Source organism: Acyrthosiphon pisum, chromosome A2 (assembly GCF_005508785.2).
Source record: "Acyrthosiphon pisum isolate AL4f chromosome A2, pea_aphid_22Mar2018_4r6ur, whole genome shotgun sequence".
NCBI classification, from domain to species: domain Eukaryota; kingdom Metazoa; phylum Arthropoda; class Insecta; order Hemiptera; family Aphididae; genus Acyrthosiphon; species Acyrthosiphon pisum.
The window spans coordinates 37,353,470-37,369,281 of NC_042495.1; the positions used below are offsets into that span (position 1 = coordinate 37,353,470).

The 15,812-nt window shown below is 31.4% G+C and overlaps 1 protein-coding gene across 1 annotated transcript in view; it reads right to left on the reverse strand.

The window, feature by feature from the left end:
• The window catches only part of LOC100168151 (cGMP-dependent protein kinase foraging), an 11,899-nt gene extending 1,322 nt beyond the window's left edge, over nt 1–10,577 (reverse strand). The window contains exons 1-11 of the mRNA XM_029490988.1: nt 10,422–10,577; nt 8,624–8,729; nt 8,483–8,546; nt 8,330–8,407; nt 6,504–6,598; nt 6,194–6,343; nt 5,390–5,540; nt 5,139–5,302; nt 4,632–4,809; nt 4,430–4,559; nt 2,904–3,030 (exon numbers count right to left, since the gene is read on the reverse strand). Coding sequence (XP_029346848.1) covers nt 2,904–3,030; nt 4,430–4,559; nt 4,632–4,809; nt 5,139–5,302; nt 5,390–5,540; nt 6,194–6,343; nt 6,504–6,598; nt 8,330–8,407; nt 8,483–8,546; nt 8,624–8,729; nt 10,422–10,560 — 1,382 coding nt within the window. The 5' untranslated portion in view covers nt 10,561–10,577. The remainder of the gene's footprint in view (nt 1–2,903; nt 3,031–4,429; nt 4,560–4,631; nt 4,810–5,138; nt 5,303–5,389; nt 5,541–6,193; nt 6,344–6,503; nt 6,599–8,329; nt 8,408–8,482; nt 8,547–8,623; nt 8,730–10,421) is intronic.
• Between the last annotated feature and the right edge of the window lie 5,235 nt (nt 10,578–15,812).

Genomic DNA, 15,812 nt, shown 5'->3' on the forward strand with positions numbered 1-15,812 from the left:
TTTTAAATAAGTTATGACCTTTTTTGAAAGTGTACATTTTAAAATGATCATAACTCACTTAAAAAATAATAAAATTAATAAAAGCCTACATGGGGCCCTAAATAATAATCTTACCTTTAAATTTCATAATAGATCAATTCGTTCTACTCTAATATCAAAACTAACAACACACTATTGAATCTGCTGAACGAAAATTTGCTATGTCGTACGTGTCTAAAACGGAGACAACACATGTGGGTATCAAGTCTTCTTAATTAAGTCTCTATAGTTTTTAAAATAAGTTTAGCCTGTGCCACGAGAAAACGCAATTGGACAACTATCAGAAATCGTTCATTTTTGAAGATTTCCTCCACAAAACTAGCATGAACCCCATCCTTCAAAACTCATTGTATGCCGTTGAGGCACTTTGATAGACTGTAGTAATTTCCCAGTCGCAACATCATCAAAACCGTGCGCAGGTCTTTTTAGCAGGGGAGGCAATACCTTTGCTAAGAAGGTCCAGACTCCAAACACCTCCCCCGATTTTTTCCCAGCTTGATATGAGGCAATGATAATTTAAATAAATCCTCACACAAAATCAAGTATATGGCTCTATTAAACCGTGATATTGTTCTATACCGTTAAGAGTTAGGTTACACATAAAATTACCAAAAGAGTTTTCAATAAGTCCTTTTTAATAATATCTTTGACAACCAAGAAGACACAATAAAAAATATTAAGAATATATAATTAAAAAAAGGTGGGCAAGTGGGTGTCGCTCTTCTCTACAGTAAATTACAAGTGGGTCACTGTGTTGGATGGTGTTAAATTTGAATTTCCACTAAATAAGAAAATCGCTACATGAGAAATCAAGTGAATATCCAATGTTTTAAAAATATGAACTTCAAACGCTCATAGAAATTTAATTTGATTTGTTTGTAGAGATTTTGTTTTTTTTATAATGGTAAAAAAACTTATGAGAAATCTTGTATTACATTTTCAAATGAAAATTTTTTTTTATGAATTTCTAACTCAAAATATTTTTTACATTTTTGTAAATTTTACGTATTTTGTCAATATTTGAACTTTAAATGCTTATATAAAAAAAAATTGTGACTGGATTTTCAATATTTTTCATCTATCTTTGAAACATTATATTATGAGCCTTCTATTAAATTTTCAAGCTTTTTTACGCAACAAAATTTTTTTTTGATATTTATAGAATAAAAACCTAAAAAATGCCCAACAGCTCAAAATAAGTCAAAATATTTAAAAAAAAAAATGGTATGGTGAATATAAAATGCTAATACAAACATTTAGTCAAAATTTCATATATCTACAGTAATTTGTTTTAGAGTTACACCAAAAACCAAAATCGATTTTGCATATAAATTCCTGTTTTTTCTTAATTTTTCTTTTGTTTTTCATGGCACCTTTAAAAACTACTGGAAAACTTTTGACTTCTCAGAGTACCAACTAGATTCACTTTTCTATCAGAAAAGATTTTGTTGAAGAAAATCCAAGCACTTTTACTGTCTCAAAAGGTGATGACAGACCAAAAAAAAAATAAAAAACACACATCATTGCTCCGATCACAATCTAAAATTAATAAATAAAAAAAACATAATTTGAACAACTTTTAAAATAGGTAATATGTTTTATTTAAGTTCCATACGTCGTTTAGCGAAATATGTAAAATATGATGGAGATAGGACTTTTGCGAATAGAGAATCAGGCCTACGTTTTTTTTTGCTCCTGAAAAGTTTTCATTTTGGTGTTGAGTGATTTGCGAATTAGGTTGATGTTATGATCAGTCGGTATTATCAAAGAAGAAACGAGTAACCATAGTTGAAACTTGAAGCTGTCTTATCAATATAATATAATATTATTGTTGATTTTAATATTATTAAAATTAAATATTTACTATTTTCAAATAGCAAACTAGTATACTAATATTGAACATATTATTATTATTATTATTTAAATATGTACAGTAGAAACTCGATTTACCGTCAGTTTTTGATATCCGTCATCGGTCACCGACAAAAAAAAAAGTTATCAAAATGCATTGATTGGTTTGAGGTACAAGAGGAGGCAAATATAACGCAGGTCTTACTTCTTCGTAAAATACGAAACATGGCTGCTCAAAAAGCTCGTGACTCAAAAAAACAGAAGAAGATACGGATTATTTTGTTTAATATTTTTTAAAATAGTATTCATAGTATTCAAATAGTATGTTATTACATATTGTATATTATTGGTATTTATTATTTATTATTATTTTATTATTATGTATTAAATTTATTATTTTTGTAAATTACGTTGTAAAATACATACATATATACTTTTATTGAAAAATTGTTTTATATTATTGTATTTCTGTTAACCGTCTATTCGATTAACCGTCATTGTCTCGGTCCCGACATTGACGGTTAATCGAGTTTCTACTGTATTATCAAAAATTGGTAGGTATTAATTTAATAGATCTTGGGAAAACAAAAACTCTCGCAGGGGAGGCAGCTGCCTCCCGGCCTCCCCCGTGCGCACGCTTTTGAACATCATTGAGACTTGGACATGGAGACGAGAGAGTTCCAGAATTTGTATGAGCGAGTGAGGTCTCTCGTGGTTCGAAGTATAAATTTATGTATAAATTTAGTTTAAGTTACTAATTTTCTTGATTTAATCATAAACGTTTAAATAGGTAACTAAATTTAAAAACTGTATAACTTAAATAAAACAACATTTTCTTATGGGGAGATTAAATAATAAATATCTCTTTCAACCAAAGAAATGTGTACAATAAATGTTTCAAAGATAAATTAGATGGATATCATTAAATCCATAACTATGTATGAGAATACAATTAAAAAAAACGTATTTCCTGGATTAATAATACTTATATATTTATAATACTCAGTGCGTACCTGCATAATTTCTTAATTAAAACTCTAGCATTTCTTGTTATATTTCTTGGAAATTCTATTGCATCAATGCCTTTTAGAATTATGTTATAAGTTTTCATAGGATCTGCTCCAGTGAATGGTGGTGTACCTATGACAAAAAAAAATAAATAATTTGAATAAATACGGTGATTAAAATAAAAGTGACTTGGAGTATGTAATTATTAAATTTCATACTTGATAAATGATAATAGATAATTAAATGTAAAGACAGACAATTGTGATATAATTTATATTTTTTAGATATACAAATTTAATATAAATTTTGTATTATTTCAATTGAATATTTTCACAATTATAATTTTTAACTAGTTTTATATTAAAAGGACGTCATACCCATATGGTGTTGTCCTCTGTCTTATCTATCGTAAAATAGCAATTCTATGTACCAGATTCTTACTACAGTTTTTTTTAGTTAATGTTCGAGGAAATTTACATAATTATATCAAATTTGTAGAGGAGAATATAAAGCAGTGTTTTTTCAATATGTTTATTTTAAAACGAGGTATGTAACTTTTTTAGAGGACACCACACCCGCACATGTGTTGTGTCTGTCTAACAAACATACAACATTTTACGTTTACAATAATACATTTTACTCTATAAATGCTAAAATTAGTTAATTGACTGTTATAAAATATAAAATTAAGATTAGGCATTTAGGGCATCTTGGAGGCTTTTATTAATATTTTTTTATTTAACAGCAAGTTATGGTTTTTTTTCAAACTTTACATTTAAAATGATCATAACTAAGCTTCGTGTTTAAATGAAATAAAAATCTATAAAATATGCAGAATCATATCATAAGTATGCCAAAAATATGCAAAATGATTTTTTTTTTTTACAAATTAATAAACTATACGGCTTTGAGCAAAAATATTACACAATCTAAATATATGTATAAAAAAGTTTATTTTATATGATGTAGAATATGCAATTATGCAACTATCAAGAAATATGCATTTTCATTCAAATATGCAAAAATATGCAAAAAAAAATTAACCATAATATCTACACATTATGAAACGTTGATATTTATAATCAAAATTATTCTAGGTGAATCATAGAAGTATATGCATTTGCATATAAATCTGGGCCTTATCATAACTTATTCAAAAAAATAATAATATCATACCTTTAAATTTTATAACTCTAATTTTAAAAATAACAGACTAAAATGGATTATTGTTAACATAAAATGTGGGTGTGGCGTCCTCCTAAGAACTTCTAACTCAATATAAAAAAAAAAATCTGAAATAAACCATCTGTGCACTAGAGTATATTATTTTCTACAAATTTGATAATACGTGAATTTGCTATAGGTTAACTATAAATAAACAGCAGTAAGAAAATAGTACATAGATTTGTTTTGTTATGCGTGCGTAAGATAGAAACAACACATGCAGGTACAAATGCATCTTCTTAATGGACAAAAACAATCATAATTTATCCTAATAAGTTTTATTATTGAAATAAATGAAAATTCATACCGGTAAGTAGTTCAAACATAAGTACTCCCAAGGACCAGTAATCAGCACTAATATCATGACCTCTGTTGAGAATCACTTCAGGGGCAACATATTCTGGTGTTCCACAGAATGTCCAGGTTTTTCTTCCGTTCTGAAAATATATTTAAAAACATTTTAATTATTGATTATAAAAATATTGGATAGTGAAGTAATTTATACTAACATGTAGTTTTTTAGCAAAACCAAAATCGACCAATTTCACATAACCAGTGATATCTAAAAGTAGATTTTCAGGTTTCAGATCTCTATAAATTATGTTGCGAGAATGTAAGTAGTCGAATGCTTCAACAACACATCCGGTGTAGAAACGTGTGGTAGAATCATCAAAATGTCCTTTGTCTCTGTAATTAGTTATAGTTTATTAAGTAAATAAAGTGATAACCATATGTTAAACAAACATAAAATATTTAAAGTCCTATAACAGTATGTATATTGTATATACACAAATTTTAATATTTTTTTTTAATGAATAAATATTATTTATATAATTGTATACTAATATAACTTAACGTTAGTAATATTAATATGTAATTAGATTTAGTATCGGATTAATAACAAAAATATCAACTATAAAAATCTGAATTTTCAGACACTAAATCCAGGTATATCAGACAGTTTATACAATCCCACCAATACAATTTCTTTTAGAGCAATAATATTTATTATTTACCTCAGTATAGTCCACAATTCTCCACCAAGACAAGACTCCATGAGCATATACAAGTATTTTTGGTCTTTGAACGTCTTGAATAACTTAACAATGAATTCACAGTTGGCTTCTCCCATGATCTCTTTTTCTGACATGATGTGCTGTTGTTGTCTCGTTTCAACAATCTGTTAATGTACAGATATTATAAATACTGTAGGTAGTTCACCAATTGTTGAAATTAAAAATTATGTATATAATATTGCACTGCTCACTTGACTCTTTTTCATTTGTTTTAGGGCAAACGATCTAGATGTGTCGCTGTTTACTTGGACGAGTTCCACACGACCGAAACCACCCACGCCCAAAGTGGCTAAGACTTGTAGGTCGGAAAGTTTTAGGTTTTGGAATTCCTTGTTTGTAGAGCTATTAACATTTCACAATTAGATCATAAAGAAATATAAATGACAAAATTGCATTAACATGGTAGCACTATCTACTAATATGTATAAACAATTAACATATAGTAATATGTACGGATCAAAATTAAATTGTATATAAATACATATTATTAAAACATTTAGTATAACGAAGAAATATATGTCATGCAACATGCATAATAATATTCTATAGTGTTTTGTAAGTTATATTTGTACTCGAAGTACATTCACGAAAAAAAGTGAAGAAAACACCAACTACACGTAATCATATTTTACTATTGAGCTTACCAAGAGCCTAGGACAAGTGCATGTAAGTGAAAATGACGAACATTAGGTAAACGCATGTATTAAATATTTAAAAATGATTGGTACAATGTATTTGGAAGACATTATCCTAACCTCCTAACCACCGTTTGTAATAATAATAATTAATAACATATAATGTTTGCAATGACTCGTATATATAATAATGTATAAATGTCTTTTTACAATATGACGATTGTTATCGATATCCATATAATAGTATATTGTATTCATATTGTTCGTAAGCAGAAAAACAATAACCTAGATACAATAATGAGGTGGCGGAGCGATAGTCTAAAAATATAATAATATGATTATGATAATCGCTATTATTACCTCATTCGTCCCAAGACATCGTCGTCTTTGTATCTTGTGCGTATCTCGTCTAGTCCGGCAATCAGTTGGTTGAATGTCTCCCGGTCTATGACCAAACACGATACGCCGTCGGGGTCGCATGCGATTATGTTCGCGGTACGCAAGTCATCGCTGCAAAAAAATTGTCCGATATATATCATCATAGTCTTCGTAGTTGTCGACAAGTTGACTACAACGTTTTTATATAATATACGAGGGCATTTCCGCCGCCGCAGCCAAGTGAACACGATGGTTAACGGTGGCGTGTCTAAGTATGCATAAATGTACGTACCCTTGTAACGCTTTTTCGCCGAAAAAGTCACCCTTTTGCAGGGTTCTGATGTACTTGTCTTCAGCGTTGTTCGATTGTTTTATGGTGACTTTAACCTATTTTCGAGGGACAAAATACACGGGTTAACATTCGTCGATATATAATATTATAACAAAATTGCGACTAAAGGTCTGCCGGGATCAACTTGACCAATATTTTTGGGGGTGCACAAATTATATTATATATTTCATAATATTGTATATTTAGGTATACTCCTCAATATACACCTTGTATAGTACCTACGTTTTTGTATTTATTAATAATTTTCACTTCAAAATAATCAAAATGTAATAGAAAGACTCATTTTTTGAGGGTGCACAAGTCCCCTGTGCTGCTGTGCACCGCCACCCCCACCCAAACCTACCAATGGGCGTAACATGGGCATTTGTTGTCTCCGACTTACAAGTGCGCAACATAACAAATTTATGCTCAGCACATTACGTTTAACTTTGTATTTTAAAGTCAATGCGAATCGACCTTTTATAAAACTTGATAGTATATGAATGTTATCTGTGTTCGTATTGTGGGTTTTATACGATAATTCAGTTTTTAAGTAAGTTATGAGAATTTTTAATTTACAATATATTATATATACAATACTTTCTAACAAAATGAACTGTTGTATAAAAAACCCACATAGGTACAAACACAGAAAATGTTCTAACCATCAAGTTTCATAATAAGTTGATTCACACTTATTTTTGAACTAACGAAGCTTAACATGATCTAAGAGATAACAAATGCGTGTATTATCTGCTCTTAGACTGGATGACAAAAATCAAGAAGAGAATAGTGATGTTGTTTTTAATATTGAAAGCACATTTACTACATTAAAAGTAAGAAAAAGTAAAAAGCAATTTGATGATATAGTGGAAGATTAGCCAATAATTTAACAAATATATAACAAATTTATAGTTTGAGTTTATAATGTTGTAATGGACGGTGTAGTAATAAATAACATGAGAAAAGATTTATGTTATGTATGTATTTCAACACTATCGACTTTGTGCTGCCTATTACTGTACACTGTTCATGGTGTATAATCTTTATATAGTACTTAATGCACCCTTATCAAATAACATACCTATTAAAACAACAATAATAATAATGTAGTTTGATAATTATAAAATTGTAGTATTTTGTGAGCAATTTAGTTCGACAAAGCCTTTGACCATGCGTTTTATTTAAAAGCATGTAAATTCGTATACCTACCTACCAATTACCAGCGGACAAGTGTTGAGAGGAGTTAAATTTTTTATTTTTTATTACATTTTTACCCTCTATAATTTTCTCTCTTCCTTTAGAATACTGGGGCTTAAATTACGGAATAATTGTGGAGAGTGGAGGGGGGGGCGATCAATGATTTATATACACATTATATTATATTCATAGACTTCTTTATAGGTCTTTAGTTATATATATTAGAGGACTAATGGGCTGGTCTTATCTATTTTTCTGGGACGAACAAATTCTGACGGTCCTTCCTTGAGGGGTTGGTTAGGAGCTAACTGTTTGTCTTAATGAACTAAAGGTGCCACCCAGGGCTGGATTTAGGGGGAAGCTCGGATCCCGGGTTCCCCACAAGATTCAAGCAATAAGAGACCCCCACAAAATAAAAACCTTTTCCAGTAAGTTTGTCAATCTTAATTGGTCCTGAAAGGGCCCCCACACCCCTAAATCCGGTCCTGGTGCCACCACACGTATGATATAATATATTGTAATATCATTAATATCATAGTATACACATAGATGTCAGGGAAAAGAGTAAAAAAAAATATTTTATTTACCTTTCCTTTGTTGATTATGAAGAACGTGTCTCCCCGGGCACCTTGTCTGATTATATAGTCTCCAGCATTGTAAAACGTCTGAAAAATGTAAAAACAAAATAATAAAATGTGTACCTACTTCGTATAAATGTATATAATATTTTTTTTTCTTACCTCTTCCAAAACGTCCGAAATCTTTATAAGTGTTTCTTCTGGCAGGTCTTTGAATATTGGAACGCTGAAAACATTATATAAATATGAACGCAATCGGTTATTATTAGTTGGAAATGGGGAGGCTGAAGTACAAAATCTTACCTCTTGAGGAAATCGGTATATTCCGTTTGCCTTATGAGACCAGTCCTCATCATAATTGTTTGGAAGCATTGTCGTTCGATCGCCCATAGCTTACAGTCCGTAGCAGCTAGGAAAAGAAAAATGTACGAATTAATTATTGACGTCAAGTGTTATGATATAAACTATAAAGATTATGTATTTGCTACAATTATAATATTGTTATAGAAGAGAAACAAAATTATTGATAAAAACAGATTTTGTTTTACACAACGTGAGGAAGAAGATAAATGCTGTTCCGTTATCTGCAGTTATTAACAACCAATAAAAAAATTCATAAACACAAAACGTCACCGTGATCAGAGGTCTGCACAACTGATGGAAAACACGAGTCCACATGACTGTGAAAGCGAAGTCCGTACTGGACTCGTGTGTTTGTCATCCATCTAATATGTATATTATTGAATGGCGTGGCCAATGATCAAAACAAACATAACGAAAACAATTAGCCAGGCGTTTAATTATGCCAATTGAAATGATTTAGCAATGTATTGCTGATGATGCATTATAATGTGATCATGGGCCGATCGCCGATGAGAATATATTGCACTTGGTAAAACATATTTTACCATTAAGTATACCTAATATTATATTATGAAATATATTTTAAAATATTAATACTATAATTTATAAAATAAAAAAATTCAACTATCAAAAACGTACATTTTTTTTTATTAGTAAATTAATATACACACTACGTTATTATAATTAGAGTTCAGATTTATATGCACGAAAAATCAAGAAATATTTGGTAAAAATTTAATTTTTTAAAAAAGGATTAACTGTTTTTAATTACTAGGTATATAATCATACCATATATTACCTAGGTATCTATACAAAGTTACAACAATTTTTATTTATAATTATACAATTAAGTAAAAATGCAAAAATGAAATTATAATACCTATGTAGTATAATTGACCAATTAAAATGTTTTTTAAGAAAGTGAAATAATGCATTTATCGCACAAACTGTACTAACACTACAACTGTATTTATTATAGTTAAATTTAAAAGCTTTGTAGAGAATACTAATTCTCATCTATCAAAATTTAATATAACTATTAATTTGTTTAAAATCAGCATTTACTTAAAAGTATTTTATACATGAATAGTAGGTAAATTAACAAATGTGTTCAACCAGAATTATGTTTTTTCTATTGATAGTAAATTATGAAAATATAATAGTGGTCGCCACTTAAAAATCGAAAGTAGATACCTCCTTCCTGGAAGCTTTCAAATGTTTAATATTTTGAAAATACCCTCTAATATATGCGCATAAGTATTGTGGCCTAAATCAAACGGAAAAAAATTACAAACAATATATAAGTAACTGAGAACTGAGAAGAATACTGAAGGCCTTACGCATACAGAGCACTCTGTATATCATACAGTTTATGTATACAACTATAAAAGTGTGGTTTGATTATATTACGTAATAAGTGGTGGGGCTTGCCCCAAACCTACTTGAGAATCAGTTAAATTAAAAGAGTAGTCGAATAGAGAGTGTATTAACTTGGGCAGGGAATTAGGGATTTTAAAATACAATCGTAAAATTGACTCAATTATAAATTAAAATTTATAGGTTTTTTCCATTATTATTTTATTATCTTTCCTCTAAAATGAAGAAAAATAGTTACCCATCTCAAGATAGAAACTTATCATTACCAATGACAACTGCAGTTTTTGGTTTAATACATAGGTAGCTCGAGTGCTTTTATCATTTTTTTAAGTGCAAAAATAATAAAATAAGGATACCATACCTTTAATAGTGGCAGTACGCTTGCAGTTGTATAAAATAGCCAACTCTCCGAACACTTTTCCGGAGGTCATAGTACTAAGATATTTATTTTCTCTGCTCACCTCCACTCGTCCCTCTGCAAATACAATACACAAATACATTAGTTAATCGGCAAAATAATATAAATAGTTGGTGACACTTATTATATAGGTACAACCAACGTGAGAAATAACACAACATATATAATTTGGCGTACAATTTGGACGTGCAAACTAAGTTTTAACTGCACAATGTCTTTTTTAAGTGAACCTCTATCATCGTCGTTATTAGTTTAAGTCACCATCGTAAATATGACTGGGTAAATATTACATTTTACATATAATGCGACCGTCAAATCGAAGGAAAAAATACTAAAATATGGTGCTCGAGATGAAAAATCATTACGTATGTGTAATTATTTTTTTTATAGAATTACCCGTGTACTCCAGAACATACCGTCGGGGCCTTATTCTCAAAGTAATAATAATAATAATAATAATAATAATAATGGTAATACAAGTGATTCAACGTTGAACGTGTATGAAAATAATAAAAAACGTTTCATGTGGAATTAACGCACTGAAAAAACTACATGCTTGACCTTATTTTTACGTACGGCCGACACACAGAACGTGACGGAGACGATATCAAAACCTGCAGAGAGTATAGAACATATTATATTATATGATGTTATATTATACCTGTACGTAACAGGTGCAATTTGTTGCTGTTTCGAATTGTGTAAAATGGAGCGCGCGATGCGGTCAGCTTCACACACTGCACACACGAACCTGGGTCGATCGTGGCCTCGTTGCGACACGTCGTCTCCTCTCCGTAATAATATAATGTAGGACATGGTTTGACTCGCGAAATTATAATTTCAGAAGAGACATTACGGTGATAATTACAGAGTCTTCTTCAATATACGCGAACGAAAGCGTAAAGCGTACCTATAAAACTGACAGTTTGTTGATGCATCTATAGAGGAAACTCGCGTAACGTATATAGACCGGCCGAGAAAACCGACGGACCTGCACACTATGGTGTTGCGTGTAGTATTGTGCTATTCTGCCACGAACTACGCCACTCGGAACGTGTGGGGAGGGGGTGCATGGAGGCTGAAATCTTCGAAGAACTCGTCGCGCAGGCCATGACCATTGGCCACAGACTCCGCTATATAAACTCTCGTTTCCTCATAAAGAGGATGTGGCTAATACAAATACTCCAGGCCTCCAGACTGGAATTACGACATGATCACAAAGTCTATCCACATAATTTTTATGATTATTCTTTTTTAATTTTAATATGTCTTTACTCTTAAAAAGGAAACACGGACTAAGATATAATGGACTGGAAATGACATGGTCGGCAAGGGCCGGGAGACAGCCACCAAAAGGTTCCTCATATTGGGGACCGAATGTTTTCAGGTGGTTTTGGCTTTACATTTTGTACATTTAGTCCGTGTTTTATACAGACGGCGTTGTAAGCTCTCAGTCCCCGTGGCGAGTCCTCGCACTTGCCTCTTGTACATACATTCGTGGCCACTGATAAGCTGCTCGTTTCCTGTCCATTATATCGTAGCCCGTGAGAAGAACCTTTCAAATCTTTTTATCTTTATCAACTATTTTCGCTGTACACGTTAACATTTAAATCTATACATACAATAGCATAAATACGCATAAATAAATATACAGGAAGAGTCAGTCGATTAGTCACACTGTTATATCTGAGCATATGACCTCCCCGATAATTATAGACGCCCGTATTGCAATATTACTATATTTTAATACATTCGAATCGGAGAAATAATTTGCAAGTTTGACGAGACTTAATTTAGTATGTACAAACAATACAACATAATATTGTTGTTTCGCCTAGTCGTATGGCCATCTAGTCGTACAGCCGTCTAGGAGTATATTGGACGACTCCTCAATCAATGGGTATACCTGTAGTTTTGTATATTATAATACATGTTTATTTATACTTTCAGGTAATTGCCGTATGTTTGTATATGCATCGAGTCTCGTATATAGGTAAAAAGCTCAAGCGCAGTGTGCCTCCACATATTATGGACATGTCATCGCGTATACGAAAGAATTAATCATTTACCGGCCAAAATTCTTTCCCGTCGACATATACGTGTATAGAGAGCAATATTATATTATATTGATATAGGCAACGTCAGCTTTTTTTTATATTCTTGTACAATGCACCGTTTATTGGACGTGAGTTACTTGGATTTAATTGAAACGGGATAGATATTTCGGCCATTTGCAGCACCAGTATATAATATATTATGTGGACGTCCCGAGCGAGTATAATGGTTCGTCGTCGTCGCCGGACAAAACGAATTTATGTGTATTTATATGTATATATATATATATATATAACACACAGCCGCAGCAATTATACCATAATATATTATACGCGCTCTGCGGTAATGGCCCAGCAGTAGAAGCAGCATCAGTTAACGCCTTCAATCAATGCAGTTAAGGTTGTCGCGCGCCTTACCAATAATAATAATAATAATAATAATATGGTACTCCACCAGTAAATAATATTTTAACGTTCATATTATTATGATATTCTATGCGACTATGCGATTCGGAGAGCGTGGTATATAAAATATATGACCTTTCGGCGTTCTATGCCAGTTGCGCTGCTGGGCCTTGTTGTTCTTTATATTATATTATATTGTATAATAGAAATACAGAATTGTATTCACTAGTCTGTTACGTAAAACTTTAACAAGGAACTATCGTGCAGGATGAGGGTTTACGTCATATATTGTATTACACTATTATGTGTACACACATAAGGACGATCCCTGCTCAGCGACGATCAGCCGCTATACTATACTAGTAGTCTTAGTGAGTCCTAAAGATTACTACGAAAAAACTTGACATTTTCACGGCTGCATGGAAAACAACGAATTAAAAAATCTATCAAATAGATGGTGCGGTAACGTAATTATAATATCAATCGGTTTCTAGGGGCCTAACGACTAACCTATAATATGTACTAAACGCGAAATCGGTCAAAAAACACGTTCAGAAGGTTTAATAATCCTAGTTTTAGAACTATGTACCATTTTAAGATTTCTCTATCGAGCATTCACATTAATTTTCAAACCTATTACATGGTTGTTGCCCATTTGATAATAATCACAATCGACGTACCTACAATACAATAGGTTTATAAGATATTACATTAATGTTTTATTGTTTATAATTTTAAGATAATATATCTAATTTTATATAATTTTATCGTTAACTGTTTAATATAGAAAATTACAAGTAACAAATTCGAATTAATAAAAAAAAATATGACAACAATATAAATAAAACAGCAAGACATCATAGATATAAAATATATATTTTAATATTTTTAATTGATGTGGTACTCACCCCCCCCCCCCCCCCCGTAAAAAAATTAAATTAAAAGAATCAAGATATTTTTACAGCGGGATGAAACTATTAGCTATGCAACTTTTCGTATAAAATGTACACACATTCGCAACAATATGTGCGCACGAAATTAATCCAAGTACGACTGTCCAATCTTATGGGATATTATCACATTTTTATATCTTTTATAGTGGTACATTTGTCCTAAAAATAAGTACCTACTTTCAAAATCTGACTGGCGAGTGGCGACAAAACGAATCCCGACATTACAATGAATATGATACATTAAAATTCTGTGGCCATATTATGATAAGTTATATTATACAATCATGGGTAGGTATATTTTAAATTAAAAATAAAAACATTCTTATGTTTTCCGTGATAAAAATATTCTTATTTTCCGCAATAAAAAAAATTAATGAATTGACAGACGCTGTTATTTATGTCACATCATCATCGCTACTCCGGTCCAAACTCGTTTAGAGTGTTACCAAATAGTTTACGCCTTTATGGATACTAAACCACGTGTAATATGCGGACTACACCATACCACCGATGACCGTGATTCACACAGATCTATTTGGCAACGCGTTTCCTCGTAAAATGACGAACGACAGTTATTCCGATCACTTCACCACCATATATCATTGAAAATAATTCTTAACTTATTCAACACCGACGCAACAAGGCGAGTGTGATTCATTAAGTTTTTTTCAATTCCATATTTTTGACACGTTTGATTTTGGAAAATATGTATTGTTATATTGTATAGCGATTATTATAATTTATGGTCTTTGTTTGGTTTACGCCCTAAAATGATTAAAATGTTTAAGCATTTTGACAATTTGTTATTTTAATCATAAATTTCCACAAGCACTCGAAGAGCCAATGTTATGATTAAAATATGTTAGTATTTCAAAGTTAATAATATGCGGGAGGAGGATACATAATATAATAAATTGGGGAAGTAATAATTACTTAAGTGATGAGTTTGAGGATGGGGTACGAAGGTATGTTTACAAAGTCACTTGACTTGTGTGTATAACGCGAAGTATTGTTTATAAACACACACTTTCCAACAAGAGCGAGCGGAGGAGTTTGGCTAGAATTCGGGAATACATAAAAATTTGCATTATTCCACGAACCGATAACGGAGTGAAAGCAGCCGCAACTAAACAACAACAATAATAATAATAATAATAATATAATATTATGCGCCCTTGTAACGAGTCAGTTTTTCCACGGGTTATCATGTGTGTACGATATCTGGACCGAGCCCGCCGCCGCACGACCGAGACACACACAATCCACAAACTGGCACGCGGACACAATCGTGTAATATTGCCACACAACGAATAAACAAATTGAATAATGAACAGTAATAAAAAAAAAAGGAGAAGGAAAAAACCTACATAACAATAATAATTTATAATATAAAATAATTGAACCGTATTTCAAATCAACTGTCCGTTCTCTATCCGTCCCGCAGATCGTATTATATTATAATAATATTACGTAGGTACTTAATATTATTATATTACACCACCGCACGCGTGTGAAAAAAAAATATAACATTTTTATTTTTTTCAATAATATTAAATTCTTCGTTTATCTCCTCGCCCTTCTCAGATTACTCCATACCAACTACACACCGCTGCGTTACGCCGTTCCCCCGGGATTTCTGAACAAACGGCACTAAAGCCAAGTATCATTTCTTTCTTTTTACACGATACCTAGTAAGCATAATAATATTATTAAAACATAATGAAGTGATGAGAAATACAATCACGCCATGGTCGTGTGTATTATATGGCGAACGCTACACAGCACAAACCACAGCAGGTGCGCACAACGGGCGGCGCACTACAAAAAAAGCGCTGTCGAAATCCTGCGCAAGTGCGCAACACTACTTATAACAAATACAAATATTATTGTTATTTTTATACTACATCTAATATAATATATTA